Raw genomic sequence first — 17,541 nt, 5'->3', positions numbered from 1 at the left:
ACGTTTTGATCGTTATTGAACCCTTTGTTACCCTTCTTGCCTTTGTGCCCTGACACTTTTGTGTGGGTTGGGTGCAGGAACATAGCGATCAGGTTGATTGTAGCAGTAGTCGTTTCTCCGGCGACATACGTTATAGTTATTTTTACCGGGGTGGTTATTGGTATCATGGTGTCATGGTAGATACCGTTGTTGTACATCATCTGTCAACGCTCCTATCCCTGATAACGCACCCTCTAACTGGATTTTCAATATTCACAACCGAGATGTCAGGACTCTTAGCGCTGCTCAATTTTGATGCCTCAAAAGAGTTCTGAGATTGGCAAACCAACGTGGGCTATAGGGCCCAAGTAGGTAATGAAGTTGGGATACATGTTCGACAGAATCATTTGTTTGAATAGTAATGGCTCCTCCATTCCTGTTTCAGTGAGTAGGCCAAATGAACAAAGCCTATGATAGCATGCTTGTGGGTGTTCACTTCGAGCTCGTTTGACAGTGTTAGCTGGGGCGGCAGGTAGCCTAGTGGTTAGAGTGTTGGGCCAGTAACCGAAAGGTTGCCTGATTGAATCCCTGAGCAGACAAGGTAAACATCTGTCGTTCTACCCCTGAACAAGGCAGTTAACCCACTGTTCACCGGTAGGCTGTCATTGTAAATAATATTTTTTTTCTTAACTGACTTGCCTAGTAAAAATAAGCAAGCTTTTGTGTCTGTGTGTTGCAGAACCACTGAATTCCAGTGGACGAGGACAGGGAAGTTTGGGTCAGGACCTGAACACTGCAGACAGAGCAACACTGTAAAAGGAATTCTATTTTCAAAGCTGTGGAAAATTTTGTGTAGTTATTCTGCACGTGTTGCTGTTGTAGACGGGTGAATCTTGTCATGTGTCTATTCGATGGGTTCTTTCTACTGACTCTGAAAAACACCAAAAGAAAGATGCCCAGGGTCCCTGCTCATCTGCGTGAATGTGCCTTAGGCATGCTGCAAGGAGGCATGAGGACTGCAGATGTGGCCAGGGCAATAAATTGCAATGTCCGTACTGTGAGACGCCTAAGACTGCGATACAGGGAGAAAGGACGGACAGCTGATTGTCCTCGCAGTGGCAGACCACGTGTAAGAACACCTGCACAGGATCGGTACATCTGAACATCACACCTGCGGGACAGGTACAGGATGACAACAGCAACTGTCCGAGTTACACCAGGAACGCACAATCCCTCCATCAGTGCTCAGACTGTCCGCCATAGGCTGAGAGAGGCTGGACTGAGGGCTTGTAGGCCTGTTGTAAGGCAGGTCCTCACCAGACATCACTGGTAACAACGTTGCCTATGGGCACAAACCCACCATCGCTGGACCAGACATGACTGGCAAAAAGTGCGGTCTTGTCTCACCAAGGGTGATGGTCAGATTCGCGTTTATCATCGAAGAAATGAGCGTTACACCGAGGCCTGTACTCCGGAGCGGGATCGATTTGGAGGTGGAGGGTCCGTCATGGTCTGGGGCGGTGTGTAACAGCATCATCGGACTGAGCTTGTTGTCATTGCGGACAATCTCAACACTGTGCTTTACAGGGAAGACATTCTCCTCCCTCGTGTGGTACCCTTCCTGCAGGCTCATCCTGACATGACTCTCCAGCATGACAATGCCACCAGCCGTTCTGTGCGTGATTTCCTGCAAGACAGGAATGTCAGTGTTCTGCCATGGCCAGTGAAGAGCCCGGATCTCAATCCCATTGAGCACGTCTGGGACCTGTTGGATCGGACGGTGATGGCTAGGGCCATTCCCCCCAGAAATGTCTGGGATCTTGCAGGTGCCTTGGTGGAAGAGTGGGGTAACATCTCATAGCAAGAACTGGCTAATCTGGTGCAGTCAATGAGGAGGAGATGCACTGCAGTACTTAATGCAGCTGGTGGCCACACCAGATACTGACTGTTACTTTTGTCCCTTTGTTCAGGGACACATTATTCTATTTCTGTTAGTCTGTGGAACTCCACATGTCTGTGGAACTTTTTCAGTTTATGTCTCAGTATTTGAATCTTGCTATGTTCATACAAATATTTACACATGTTAAGTTTTCTGAAAAAAACGTAGTTGACAGTGAGAGGATTTGTTCAGGTTTTGTTATTTTACCCCTTATTTTTTGGGGCACAAAATTATCTCCATACTTCTATTTGTTTGTATGGTTTACATTCAGACGAATCGTGTGACACTTGTGGGGGTTGTAGAGCAAAACAGAGAACACCATCATGCTCGCTAGAGTCTCCCTATTCCAGAGAGCGTTCGGACGCTACAGACTTTTTCGTGAGTAGACCTAAAAAGGCCACCATTGAAACACAGCCAATGCAAAACATCTGATATCTCTATCTTAAATTGCTGGATTATGATGGGGATGTCTTTATTATGTTACTTAGATAGCAGAACCACTGCGTCAATGGACAATTAAGGAATAAAACATGCCAAATAACAAAACTATATGCTTTTAAACAATGTAATTCTTAAATGTATTTCAAAATGCATAATAATCTTTTTTAATTTTTCTGAAAATCTCCATTTTGATTTACACTGGAAGTATGATAGATAATGACAATCTTAAATCTTCAATGTGGCTGTTGTAGACAATTCTACTAACTATACTGAACAAAAATATAAACGAAACATGCAACAATTTCAAGGATGTTACTGAGTCATAGTTCATATAAGGAAATCAGTCAATTGAAATAAATTCATTAGGCCCTAATCTATGGATTTCACATGACTGGGCAGAGGCACAGCCATGGGTGGGCCAGGGAGTGCATAGGCACACCCACTGGGGAGCCAGGCCCAGCCAATAAAAATGTATTTTCAGGTGAAGAAGCTGGATGTGGAGGTCCTGGGTTGGCGTGGTTAAACGTAGTCTGCAGTGGTGAGGTCGGTTGGACGTACTGCCAAATTCTCTAAAATGACATTGGAGGGGTCTTGCTGTAGAGCATTTTACATTGAATTATCTTATCTCAATTGACAACAGCTCTGGTGGACATTCCTGCAGTCAGCATGCCAATTGCACAATCCATCAAAACTTGAGACATCTGTGCCATTGTGCGTGACAAAAGCATATTTTAGAGATGCCTTTTATTGTCCCCAGCACAAGGTGCACCTGTGTAATGATCATGCTGTTTAATCAGATTCTTGATATGCCACACCTGTCAGGTGGATGGATCATCTTGGCAAAGGATAAATGCTCACTAACAGGGATGTAAACAAATGTGTGTACACAATTTGAGAGAAATAAGCGTTTTATGCATATGTAAAATTTCTGGGATCTTTTATTTCAGCTCATAAAACATGGGACCAACACTTTACATGTTGCATTTACATTTTTGTTCAGTATATGTTGACACCAAATGTCATCCATTTTCACCAAACAGAAATATGTAAATATATTACAAGGACGTGAATGGGTTAAGGGAATGTTCTCCAAACTCTAAACCAAAACATGCTTAAAAGGTTCTCAGAAGGTTTTTGCTAATATAGATAGAATGTTACCCTGATTAACTGAAAACTGGACACTCAAACATTCAGGGAACGTTACGGGTAATATTACAAAAACGTTCTCTCTCTCCAGAATTGTTATCTGGGAAATAAGTATAATTAAGTGTGTTTAATGTGAAGGTGGATATAGGGAGATATGGGTCGTTAATTGTGCAATGGTAGAGTAGGACACACTGCTCTCTCCTCTATCTACTCTATACACAGATGGTAATGGCAATGTATCCCTGAGTGACAAGATGGCTCCCGATTGTAAAAGCTTTTTTTAGTTTCTGGTTAATGACACCATGGCAGTGTCAAAATTGTCTCCCTTTCTCTATATTTCTTGCACATTCTAGCTTCTTCTCTCTTCTCACACACTTTATCTCTCTATCTTCATCTGTATCTCTTACTCACTTATTTCTGTGTCTCACACTTTCCCTTTCAATGCCTCTCTCACACTTTCTCTCTCTCAAATGCTCTCTCTCCCCTTCTCTCTCGTCTCTCTGAAGTGGGAGTGAGAATTGAACCTGGTTCCCTGCTGTGTTTTATCCCCAGAGGTGTTTTAAACTGGGACTCTTTTCAACATTCTCTTCAATAAGCTACTTATCTCTTTTCTTCTCTTCAAAAACTACACATGTTGCAGAAAACATGTCTTATATCGAGCTTCTTCCAACTTTCAGACTTTCGATGTGTGCGTTTTGTTACAGATTAGGTTTTGATAAAGGAGTAGTGTATGGTGGTTAATGAGTTATAGGAGAGAGAAATTGCTACTAACAAAAATTATTTGATAAACGATGAGTTGTGAAATGTGACACCTTTAAAATGTTAAAAACCTGTAAACACTGCTAACCTTCAAATAGAGGTTACCAAATGACAAAGCTACAGACATATCCAGAAAGATTCAGAAAAAAATATTGCTCTAACATTCCACTTTTCTTTTTGTCCCTGCCTTCCATAGAGGATGAGCTGCAGCTACCTTCTGTGCACCATCCTCCTGTTCGTAGCCGTCCTACTCGCCGTCACGGTAACCGGCACCATCCTCTTCATGAACCACAACCAGGCCCCGCCCATGTCCGACGGCCCACCCCACATCTCCACCAACCAGGACGAGGCCAACGCCCTGGTCACTGTGGAGAGGGGCGACGGCTCGCGCATCAACATATTTATTGACCCCAACTGTCCTGACTACAATGGAAACTTCCTGCGCCTGGAGGGGGTGCAGACGTCGCTGCTCCACTCGCTGACCGACCACGACACCGACCTGAAGTCCGTCAAAGGTCAGGACCGGGCACTGCTGGTCAATCTAGCTGAAGAGGTGGCTAAACTGTCGGCCCATGCTGGTCAGCTGAAAATGGACTACGAGTCTCTGAGACGAGGCCAGGGGAGTCTGGGACAGGACCTGAACACACTGCAGACAGAGCAAGGACGCCTCATACAGGTGAGATACTACACGCTACAGACATGTTGCCTAACATACTGAAACACACTCAACACTAGTCTGAGACAAGTGTCTCAGAGACGAGGACAGGGGAGTTTGGGTCAGGACCTGAACACTGCAGACAGAGCAACACTGTAAAATGAATCTAGTTGATTCAACTAATGATCATTTAGTCACTGGTTCCACAGCCTTTTTTTACTTTACTAAACTTTTCAGTCAAAGTGTAACCTGAACTAAACATTTCTCTACTTGAGTAAATGCAGGTTAGGGACACCCACATGTTCAATTACTTCTTTTAACATACAATATTTTCAACATGTTGTGTATGTTCATTTATAGAGTAAATGTCGCTGCCTGGGATTTGAATTCATAACCTTGTGGTTTATTATATTCCTATCTTTATTCCATTCCACCATGTCTGTGTCAATGACAGATTCCAACTGTATTCCTATACTTCAAAGTAAATCAAAGCTCTGCTAAAAGTACACTAAAAGTACACTAAAAGTACACTCAAGAAATGCTGTAGTCAACAGACACTAATAAACAGCCCAAAACACACTATTTGACACACTTCACTTGACACACGTATGCGCACCCTGACAAAACTACTCTGGGGCAGGACCTTAAGATACTACACAATACAGTGCAGACAGGGTTTACAGTACTGGATATTTGTCTCTGTCTGAGGCTGCTTGACTGACAGGCTGAATGAAAGGGCTCAGGAAGTGGGTTAGACAGAGTGAGTGTTGACTGACAGTCTCTCCCCTCTACCTAACACAATTTTGGTCACTTGGGATGTAACCTGAGAGTGTGAGAAAATGTGTACTTGTCGAGCTGAAGAAACCTATTACCAAGCACTGGGAAAAGATAGCTGACAAATGTTCCATATTTTCCATAGATTTGTTCAACTGAGCCTTCATTAAACTACACACAGAATCGACATGTTTTCACAAAGCTTTCCCTCCTGCACTTCTCTCGTTCTCTCGCTTTCTCCCCTTCGCCGTCTTATTCTCTCACAAAGATGATGATGATGACGCAAACTGAGTTCTACGTTCACTACACGTTTCAGTCTGAGACTGCCATGGTTGATGTGGTTTGTGGTGAAGTCAAAATGGGGTTGTGCAAAACAAAGTCATCAACGATTGGATAATCTCCAACCAATCAGAGTATCAAAGCCTACAGCACATTTTCTAAACGCTGCTTTACCTCCGGAGCAAGGAGTTTGGGAAGCCAGGCAAATGATTCCCTTGTAACGCTCTCTTTCATTCTGTTCGCTACCCCTTCTCTGCTCATTCTCTCATTAACCTGTCTGGCACCGGGGTTCCGCTAGCGGAACTCCTCCCACATTCCACTGAAAAGGCAGATTGCGAAATTCAAAAAATCTTTTTGAGAAATATTTAACTTTCACACATTAACACACAAAACAAGAGAGAATGAAAAAGTAAGTGAGGAAGAGAGGGGAAACAGAGAGGATTCTTCCCTGAGCAACCGCTGCAGGAGCCTGTATACTGTGTTATTTAGGAAGTGAAACCAAGACATGGATTAGTGAGAACCTTCCCGAAACTTTTGGCGTTCCTCTGGCTGTTCAAACAGAGCTGGAAAAGGCCTTCTCTTTATCAAAGCCCACGTTCAAACCAGACCAGGAACACTGAACACAAGCAGTGGATGGAGAAGGGGTGGGAGTTGGTGGGGAGATGGGGATGATCAAAGTTGTGGTTAAAAAAAAGACATGCAGGAGAAGGCTTTGCGTTGTGAAAGTATCGCTCCCAGTAAGCCCTTTTATTTTAGGAGGAAGAGGGGCTGTGAGGGGAGGTAGCGTAGCAGTTAAGAGCATTGGGGAAATAATTGAAACATTGCTGGGATGAATCTCTGAGCCGACTAGGTGAAAAATCTGTCGATGTGCCATTGAGCAAGGTACTTAACCCTAATTGTGCATGTAAGTCGCTCTGAATAACGTTTGTTCTAATAAAATGTGAGCGTATTATATCTGTAAGCTAACAGAGCTGGGAGACTCCATCTTCTCATTTACACTAGCTAACCAAGGAATGGAAAAACATCTACATGAAGGGAAATGCAGATTCTTCCAGTGCTGCAAGACAATATGTCTCTAACTTCTTATGGCTGGGGGCAGTATTGAGTGGCTTGGATGAATAAAGTGCCCAGAGTAAACTACCTGCTACTCAGGCCCAGAAGCTAAGATATGCATATTATTGGTAGATTTGGATAGAAAACACTTCAAAGTTCCTAAAACTGTTTGAATGACGTCAGTGAGTAAAACAGAACTCATATGGCAGGCAAAACCTGAGAAGAAAATCCAACCAGGAAGTGGGAAATCTGAGGTTTGTAGGTTTTCAAGTCTTTGCCTATCCAATATACAGTGTCTATGGGATCATATTGCACTTCCTAAGGCTTCCACTAGACGTCAACAGTCTTTAGAACCTTGTTTCAGGCTTCTAGTGTGAAGGGGGAGAGAATAAGAGCTGTTTGACTAAGGGTTCTGGCAGAAAGCCATGAGCTCAGTCAGGCGTGCGCCCGTGAGAGTTAGCTGCGTTCCTTTTCATTTCTAAAGACAAAGGAATTGTCCGGTTGGGATATTATTGAAGATTCATGATAAAAACATCCTAAATATTGATTCTATACATCGCTTGACATGTTTCTACAAACTGTAATGGAACTTTTTGACTTTTCGTCTGGCCTGCGCCTCGTGAATTTGGATTTGTGAACTAAACACGCAAACAAAAAGGAGGTGTTTGGACATAAATGATGGACTTTATCGAACAAAACAAACATTTATTGTGGAACTGGGATTCCTGGGAGTGCATTCTGATGAAGATCATCAAAGGTAAGTTAATATTTATATTGCTATTTCTGACTTCTGTTGACTCCACAACATGGCGGGTATCTGTATGGCTTGTTTTGGTCTCTGAGCGCTGTACTCAGATTATTGATTTTGGCGCCCTGCACTTTCACTGGCTGTTGTCATGTTGATCCCGTTAACGGGATCAGCCATTAGAAGTTTAAAGTCCCCTTTTTACAGTGCCTTCAGAAAGTATTTATACCCCTTCACTCAGTGTTTTCCAAACTCTTTCCTCGGGACCCCAAGGTGTGCAAGTTTTGGTTTTTGCCCTAACACTAAACAGCTTATTCAAATGATCAAAGCTTGATGATTTGTTGATCATTTGAATCAGCTGTGTAGTTCTAAAGTAAAAACCAAAATGCGCACCCCTTTGGGTCCTGAGGTCTGAGTTTCGGAAACCTTGACTTGACTTATTTCAGATTTTCTTGTGTTACAGCTCGAATTCAAAATGGATTGCATTTACATTTTTGTCTTACACATTTACACACAATACACCGTAATGTGGAAACATAGTTTATGAAATTGTACCAAATTTATTGAAAGAAAACACATAAATATCTCATTTACATAAGTATTCACACCCTGAGTCAATACTTTGTAGAAGCACCTTTGGTTGCGATTACAGGTTTGAGTTGTCTTGGGTATTGGATGTTTTTGGTCCGATTCCTGATAATGAGGAGGGCCGAGAAATGATCATGATGGCGCCGACAGAGATGGTCGCCTCGCTTCAGGTCCTTAGGAAACTATTCAGTCATTGCCCTAACACTAAACAGCTTATTCAAATGATCAAAGCTTGATGATTTGTTGATCATTTTTTTAATGTTATTTCTTACACTGTTAGCCCAGAAAATCTTAAGTGTTATTACATACACCCTGGAAGAACTATTGTATATAAAAGCAACGGCAACTTACCAACATTACAACCAGGAAAACAACTTTCCCCATGCGGATCCTTTGTTCAGACCTCCACCCTGGACATGGACATCTTATCCCAGAGGCTGACCCAAAACAATGTGGTCGCCGCAGGAGAGGCAGACAGAGCGGCCTACTGGTCAGACTCAGAAGGCAAGCACACCATTCACCGCTTCCGAGCATATTACTAGCCAATGTCCAATCTCTAGACAACAAGGTGGATGAAATTAGGGTTACGAGTTGCCTTCCAGAGAGACATCAGAGATTGTAACTGTCGTGTCTTTGTTATCGTTAAATTGAAGACGTATAGTTTTTATCAAAGATTCCTGTAATTAGGGATTACGCTATCACTTGAGTAATAACGTAACTAATTAACTATGAATTTGAGGGCACCAGGGAAAGTTATTAGATTACAAAGTTATAATTTCCCAATATAACCTTTCAGATATTTTCATATCTGATCAATAGTCTTCTGATTAATGATTTATTTATTTTTACCTCACGTTAGTCTCATTCCAAACGTCGTAAATTGTTGATTATCTGCACGAACCCAGTCTTCACTATGAGTCATCCATACATCAATTGTCTTAAATCATTTATTTATTACTAACTAATTAATTCACAGAAATGCATAAACAAACAAACAAACTTAAAATAGTTACATGAAATGATAGGAGAAATATGCCCTAGTGGGCTGAACCGGCATGTTAGACAAAGGGAAAATGGTGTTCGACTAAGAATTCACTACAGAGTCCATAATTATAACAATTGACATGCTAATCCTTACACATGAACACTCACTCATTCGGGAACAATTGCAATCAATATATATATATTTACGCTCATGTGTGTCGTCTTGATCGTTGGAGAGAAGTTCGTTTTGTTGGAGCTCCTTCTGTCGTAGTTATTGTGGATTGTTCAGAGTGACATTCGTTATAGAATGCTTGTTTCGGCGGTTGTCTTTCTTCGCGTTCAATGATACCGAATTCCTAGTTGCAGACTAGTAGTCAATATCAAAGACTTGTTATGATTCGTATAAGTGTTTTAACCACGGGTATGGTTAAAGATTCAGCAATTATACTCAACCTTCGTTCTCCTCCTTGGAGGATAAACATGGTCTAATGGTAATTTCTTAGAGTTGGCTTTTATTCAGATAGCAGAGAGGGGCTGTCCCATGGTCTCTGACCCATACTGGGCTCAGGGCGGTCCTTGGATTTAGTTCAAATCAAAAAGGTATTTGTATTTTTCTTAATTAAACAGTCCAAAATCATATTACACAATTATACAAACAGTATCATACTCACTCATTCATGTTATACAACAAACAGATGTAAACCTCATATCTGAGGTTATTATATAAACAGCGATATGGTAATGTAGTCCCACAGTCTCACATGAGTTTCCCACGTGGTGACAAATGGACCGGTTCATAGCTGGACTCTCCACCGAGCTTTCATACTTTTGCAGGAATATGAAATATGTTCGTACCTCAAGTTCTGAGGTGGAAGAGAATTCCTTTGTCCTGAAAGTTTACCCTCTGTCTAATACTGTTGGGCCATGAGGAGATTCTCAGGAATTTACGACATCTCTCTGTGATCACCGCATGGGTTGTGGTAGGAAAGGCAGAGGCAGGGAGAGGGGGATGGGGTTTGCACTACCCAAGCAGGCGACGTCATGACATAACATTCTCTGTTTCACGGAAACATGGCTGACTTGGGATATGTTATCAGAGTCGGTACAGCCACCCGGTTTCTTCACGCATCGAGCCGACTGAAACAAATATCTCTCTGGTAAGAAGAAGGGTGGGGGTGTATGCCTCATGATTAACGACTCATGTTGTAATCATAACAACGTACAGGAACTCCAGTCCTTTTGTTCACCTGACCTAGAATTGCTTACAATCAAATGCCGACCACATTATGTACCAAGAGAATCCTCTTCGATTATAGTCACAGCCGTGTAAACCCCCCCCCCCCTCCCCCCAGCAGACACCTCAACGGCCCTGAAAGAACTTCACTAGACTCTATGTAAACTGGAAACCATAGTATATCCCGAGGCTGCATTTATTGTAGCTGGGGATTTTAACAAAACTAATCTGAGAACAAGGCTTCCTACATTCTATCAGCATATCGAATGCGCGACACGAGCTGGTGGCATTCTGGACCATTGCTACTCTAACTTCTGCAATGCATACAAAGCTCTCCCATGCTCTCCCTTCGGCAAATCTGACCATAACTCCATTTGGTTGCTTCCAGCCTATAGACAGAAACTAAAACAGGAAATGCCTGTGCTCAGGTCTATCCAATGCTGGTCTGACCAATTGGATTCCACGCTTCAAGATTGCTTCGATCACGTGGACTGGTATATGTTCCGGGTAGCCTCAGACAATAACATTGACGTATACGCTGACTCGGAAAGCGAGTTTATTAGCAAGTGCATCGGTGATGTTGTACCCACTGTGACTATTAAAACCTTCCCTAACCAGAAACTATGGATTGATGGCAGCATTCACGCAAAACTGAAAGACCGAACCACCAACATGACCGAATACAAACAGTGTAGATATTCCCTCCACAAGGCGATCAAACAAGCAATGCGTCAGTATAGAGACAAAGTGGAGTCGCAATTGAACGGCTCAAACAAAAGACGTATGTGGCAGGGTCTACAGTCAATCATGAATTACAAAAAGAAAACCAGCCCTGTCGCAGACATCGAGTTCTTGCTCCTAGACAAATTAAACAACTTCTTTGCTCGCTTTGAGGACAATACAGTGCCCCTGACATGGCCCGCTACCAAAGCCTGTGGGCTCTCCTTCTACGTTGCCAATGTGAGTAAAACATTTAAACGTGTTAACCCTCACAAGGCTGCGTGTCCTCAGAGCATGCGCAGACCAGCTGGCTGGTATGTTTACGGACATATTCAATCAATCCCTATCCAGTCTGCTGTGCCTACATGCTTCAAGATGGCCACCATTGTTCCTGTCCCCAAGAAAGCTAAGGTAACTGAACTAAATGACTATCGCCCCGTAGCATTCTCTTCTGTCATCATGAAGTGCTTTGAGAGACTAGTTAAGGATCATATCACCCCCACCCTACCTGATACCCTAGACCCACTCCAATATACTTACCACCCCAATAGGTCCACAGACGACACAATCACCATCACACTGCACACTGTCCAATCCCATCTGGACAAGAGGAATACCTATGTAAGAATGCTGTTCATTTACTACAGCTCAGCATTTAACACCATAGTACCCTCCAAACGTGTCATTAAGCTTGAGTCCCTGGGTCTCTATCCCGCCCTGTGCAGCTGGGTCTTGTACTTTCTGACTGGTCGCCCCCAGGTGGTGAAGGTAGGAAACAACATCTCCACACCGCTGATCCTCAACACTGGGGCCCCACAAGGGTGCGTTCTCAGCCCTCTCCTGTACTCCCTATTCACCCATGACTGCGTGGCCATGCAGGCCTCCAACTCAATCATCAAGTTTGCAGACGACACCACAGTGGTAGGCTTGATTACGAAAAACGACGAGATGGCTTATAGGGAGGAGGTGAGGGCCCTCGGAGTGTGGTGTCAGGTAAACAACCTCTCACTCAACGTCAACAAAACAAAGGAGATGATCGTGGACTTATGAAAACAGCAGAGGGAGCATTCCCTCCATCCACATTGACGAGACAGTAGTGGAGAAGGTGGAAAGTTTTAAGTTCCTCGGCGTACACACCATGGACAAACTGAAATGGTCTACCCACACAGACAGCGTGGTGAAGAAGGTGCAACAGCACCTCTTCAACCTCAGGAGGCTGAAGAAATTTGGCTCGTCACCTAAAACACTCAAAAACTTTTACAGATGCACAATTGAGGGCATCCTGTCGGGCTGTATCACCACCTGGTACGGCAGCTGATCTTCCCACAACCGCAATGCTCTCCAGAGGGTGGTGCGGTCTGCACAACGCATCACCGGGGGAAAACTACCTGCCCTCTAGGACACCTACAGCACCCGATGTCACAGGAAGATCAAAAAGATCATCAAGGACAACAACCACCCGATCCACTGCCTGTTCACCCCGCTATCATCCAGATGGCGAGGTCAGTACAGGTGCATCAAAGCTGGGACCGAGAGACTGAAAAACAGCTTCTATCTCAAGGCCATCAGACTGTTAAACAGCCATCACTAACATAGTGGCTGCTGCCAACAAACAGACTCAAATCACTGGCCACATTAATAAATTGAATAAATGGATTTAATAAAACTATGACTAGTAACACTTTAAATAACTCCACTTTATTAATAATGTCAACATATCCTACGTTACTCATCTCCTATGTAGGCACACCGAAATGTACAGTTTATTTGTCAGAGGACAAACCATTCACAGAGACAAATTGATATCTTTCCAACAGATAAGATCTAAACCAGGCCAGAACTTGTCTGTGTAGACCAATTTGGGTTTCCAACCTCTCCAAAAGAATGTGGTGATCCATTGTATCAAAAGCAGCACTAATGTCTAGGAGCACGAGGACAGATGTAGAGCCTCGGTCTGACGCCATTAAAAGGTAATTTACCACCTTCACAAGTGCAGTCTCAGTGCTATGATGGGGTCTAAAACCAGACTGAAGCATTTTGTATACATTTTGTGTCTTCAGGAAGGCAGTGAGTTGCAGTGCAACAGCAGTTTCTCAAATTTTAGAGAGGAATGGAAGATTAGATATAGGCCGATAGTATTATATATATTCTGGGTCAAGGTTTGGCTTTTTCAAGAGAGACTTCATTACTGCCACTTTTAGTGAGTTTGGTACACATCCGGTGGATAGAGAGCTGTTTATTATGTTCAACATAGGAGGGCCAAGCACAGGAAGCAGCTCTTTCAGTAGTTTATTTGGAATAGGGTTCAGTATGCAGCTTGAAGGTTTAGAGGCCATGATTATTTTCATCATTGTGTCAAGAGATATAGTACTAAAACCCTTGAGTGTCTCCCTTGATCCTAGGTCCTGGCCGATTTGTTCAGACTCAGGACAACTGAGCTTTGGAAGAATACGCAGATTTAAATAGGAGTCCATAATTTGCTTTCAAATGATCATGATCTTTTCCTCAAAGAAGTTCATGAATTTATTACTGCTGAAGTGAAAGCCATCCTCTCTTGGGGAATGCTGCTTTAAGTTAGCTTTGCGAATGTATCAAAAATACATTTCGGATTGTTCTTATTTTCCTCAATTAAGTTGGATAAATAGGATGATCGAGCAGCAGTGAGGGCTCTTCAATACTGCACGGTACTGTCTTTTCAAGCTAGTCGGAAGACTTCCAGTTTGGTGTGGCGCCATTTCCGTTCCAATTTTCTGGAAGCTTGCTTCAGAGCTCGGGTATTTTCTGTATACAAGGGAACTAGTTTCTTATGACAAAAGTTTTTAGTTTTTAGGGGTGCAACTGCATCTAGGGTATTGTGCAAGGTTAAATTGAGTTCCTCAGTTAGGTGGTTAACTGATTTTTGTCCTCTGACGTCCTTGGGTCGGCAGAGGCAGTCTGGAAGGGCATCAATGAATCTTTGGGTTGTCTGAGAAATTATAGCACGACTTTTGATGCTCCTTGGTTGGGTTCTGAGCAGATTATTTGTTGCGATTGCAAACGTAATAAAATGGTGGTCCGATAGTCCAGGATTATGAGGAAAAATATTAAGTTCCACAACATTTATTCCATGGGACAAAACTAGGTCCAGTAACAGTGAGTAGATCCAGAGACATGTTGGACAAAACCCACTGAGTCGATGATGGCTCTGAAAGCCTTTTGGAGTGGGTCTGTGGACTTTTCCATGTGAATATTATCTGTTATGACCACAAGGTCCGATAGGAATTCAGAGAACTCAGTGAGGAACGCTGTATATGGCCCAGGAGGCCTGTAAATAGTAGCTATAAAAAGTGATTGGGTAGGTTGCATAGATTTCATGACTAGAAGCTCAAAAGACGAAAACTTATTTTTTTTTGTCAATTGAAATTTGATATCATAAATGTTAGCAACACCTCTGCCTTTGCGGGATGCACGGGGGATATGGTCACTAGTGTAACCAGGAGGTGAGGCCTTATTTAAAACAGGACATTCATCAGGCTTAAGTCATGTTTCAGTCAGGCCAATCACATCAAGATTATGATCAGTGACTAGTTAATTGACTATAACCGCCTTTGAAGTGAGGGATCTAACATTAAGTAGCCCTATTTTGAGATGTGAGGTATCACGATCTCTTTCAATAATGGCAGTGAACAGCAATCTTCAAGTCTTTCTACCGATTGTCAATGGGATTCAAGTCTGGGCTTTGGCTGGGCCAATCAAAGACATTCACGTTCTTGTTTTGAAGCCATTACAGAGTTGCTTTGGCTGTATGCTTGGGCTCATTGTCCTGTTGGAACCAAAATATTCACCCCAGCAGGTTCTCATCAAGGAAATTCCTGTATTTTGCTCCATTCATTGTTTCCTCTGTCCTTACCCGTCTCCCAGTCCCTGCCACTGAAAAGCATCCCCATAGCATGATGCTGCCACCACCTCATCAGACCACATAATCTTTTGCCTTATGATCTCAGAGTCTTTCACGTGCCTTTTTGCAAAACTCCAGGAATGCTGTCATGTGCTTCCATCTGGCCACTCTCACAGAAAGCTCAGATTTCTAATTCGCTGTAGAGACAGTTGCCCTTCTGGCAGGTTCGCCCATCTCAGCCAAGGAACTCTGTAGTTCTGTCAGTGTAGTCATTGGGTTGATGGTCACCTCCCTTACCAAGGTCCTTCTTGCCCGGTCGCTCAGTTTGGTCGGACGGCCAGATCTAGACAGAGTCTGGGTTTTTCCATATTTTTTTTTATTTCCCAATGATGGAAACCAGTGTGCTCTTGGACTTCATGGTGTAGTTTCTGCTCTGACATGCATTGTCAACTGTGGAACTGTGGGACCTTATATAGACAGGTGTGTTTCTTTCTAAACCATATCCAAACAATTGAACTGGCCACAGGTGGACTCCAATCAAGTTGTAGTGACATCTCAAGGATGATCAAAGGAAATTGTATGTACCTGAACTTAATTTGGAGTGTCACAGCAAAGAGGTACGTAATCAAGATGTCTCTATTTCATTTTAAATACATTTGCAAAAAATTAGAAAAACATGTTTTCACTGTCATTATGGTGTATTGTGTGTAGATGGGTGTAAGAAAAAAAAATATTGAATCGATTCTGAATTCAAGCTGTAACAAAATGTTTAATAAGTCAAGTGGTATGAATATTTTCTGAAAGCACTGTAGGCGACTTTGAGAGGTTCTGGACCGGTTGCATCCATTAGTTTTGTGTACAGAGCACTCTGTGAACAGTGCAACATCAATTGCTGTGTACTCCTTGAAAGGTCTGGTTGTCCTGCTTCACATACCTCTCTCTGCTCTGAGCTGAGATACAGTATGTGAAATCGGACACCTAATTTGTATATTTTCGGGCCGATCCGAACAAAGGATTGATTTCCGCTAGCTGTGAACCTTGCAACTCTGCTTGGAATACTGTATATGAAACGGGAGAACCTAGCGATTGCAGCAAAAGGAGTCTGATCTCACTGAGATGTTCTCAGATGGATTTAGAGCTCTCAATATCAAATAATAAAAAATAATTTAATAGAATTGAAACAAGACCACTTTTGCTTGGTCACTTTGTGCTTATAGCTGAAGTTGTACCGAGTCAGCAGACGTCTCTGCGTCGCTCAGAAGACGCTGGGCAGAACATTCTCTGTCATCAGTTAAATGAAAGGGTGCCAATTTTGACTGTCACTAAGTATGATTGCTGCTATATTTAGAACGCATTTCAATCATTTAAAACCCTATTCCACCAATTTTGTTGAATAGGGAAAAAATCATATATGATTTCTCATGTTTTCATATTTCTATTATATTTTAGCACAAATTACTTGCTGTTTGGGATCCCAATGCAAACATTCTCATATTTCTGCAGATTCTCAAAGTATAACGTGTGTTGAAGATCGACAAATGTTGTTTCTGTCTGGCTACAGACCTAGTCTACAGAATACACTGTGTTTCCCATTTCCTTGTCTAAATACTAGTAACATGAAGGCCAAATTGAATCTGCAGAGGACAAAAGCCTCTTCTTAAGTCCCTCTAAGTCATTTTAAATGGTGTTTGTTAAAAAAATGATATCCCTGCAGTTTGAGCTTGGTACAAGTCATATCAGCTCCAGTGAAACAGCCCCAGCTTCAGCCATGCAGAACTCAGGGGGGGAGTGGCATAGAGAAAGAAAGAGAGAGCGTCGAGAGAGAGAAACCATAGACAGCGTAGAGGGATAGAAAGGGAGAACGAGAGAGAGAGATAGAGAGGGAAAAAGAGAGAAAGCATATAGAGAAAGAGCTAGACTAAAGAGTGAGACCAAGATGGTAGCAACGAGCGTCTAGCGGGAGCTAAGTGGAGGTGGCGGCGACGGAGACGTCTTGGTAGCAGAGCAGAGCCACAACCCTGTGTGATTGATTTCCTCCCTCAGATGAGGCGAACGCAGGCCACTCGCTGCTCTGTGGTTTATGTGCATGCAGACGCTGTTCCCCACCTGACACTTCAGTATGACTGTCTGATCTATGACTGTGTGATCCCTGGCCCGTGTCCAGGGACAAGATTTATGGTGCCACGGTTAGTATTGGCCCTGACTGCATGCAAAACGGGGAGCCCCAGGAGAATGGTTCCAACCCATGACACAGTAAGGAACTGTCCCAGAATGCCCCAGAGGTGTGGGAAGGAGGAAGGATCTGATTGGACAGGTATATAGACCATCTCAAAGTTAGGGTGTGTGTGTGTGTGTGTCACTTTGATGG

At 43.0% G+C, this 17,541-nt stretch overlaps 1 protein-coding gene across 2 annotated transcripts in view; it reads left to right on the top strand.

Annotated features, from left to right (window-relative positions):
* Positions 1-17,541, top strand: part of LOC129863327 (fibrinogen C domain-containing protein 1-like) — a 256,911-nt gene that overhangs the window by 83,166 nt on the left and 156,204 nt on the right. For both annotated transcript variants that reach the window (XM_055935219.1, XM_055935218.1), the window contains one exon: positions 4,461-4,940. In XM_055935219.1, coding sequence (XP_055791194.1) covers positions 4,461-4,940 — 480 coding nt within the window. The remainder of the gene's footprint in view (positions 1-4,460; positions 4,941-17,541) is intronic.

This window comes from Salvelinus fontinalis, chromosome 10 (assembly GCF_029448725.1).
Source record: "Salvelinus fontinalis isolate EN_2023a chromosome 10, ASM2944872v1, whole genome shotgun sequence".
Classification (NCBI taxonomy): Eukaryota; Metazoa; Chordata; class Actinopteri; order Salmoniformes; family Salmonidae; genus Salvelinus; species Salvelinus fontinalis.
The sequence above is the reverse complement of the archived record's forward strand: the minus strand, read 5'-3'. Positions and strand labels throughout refer to the sequence as shown.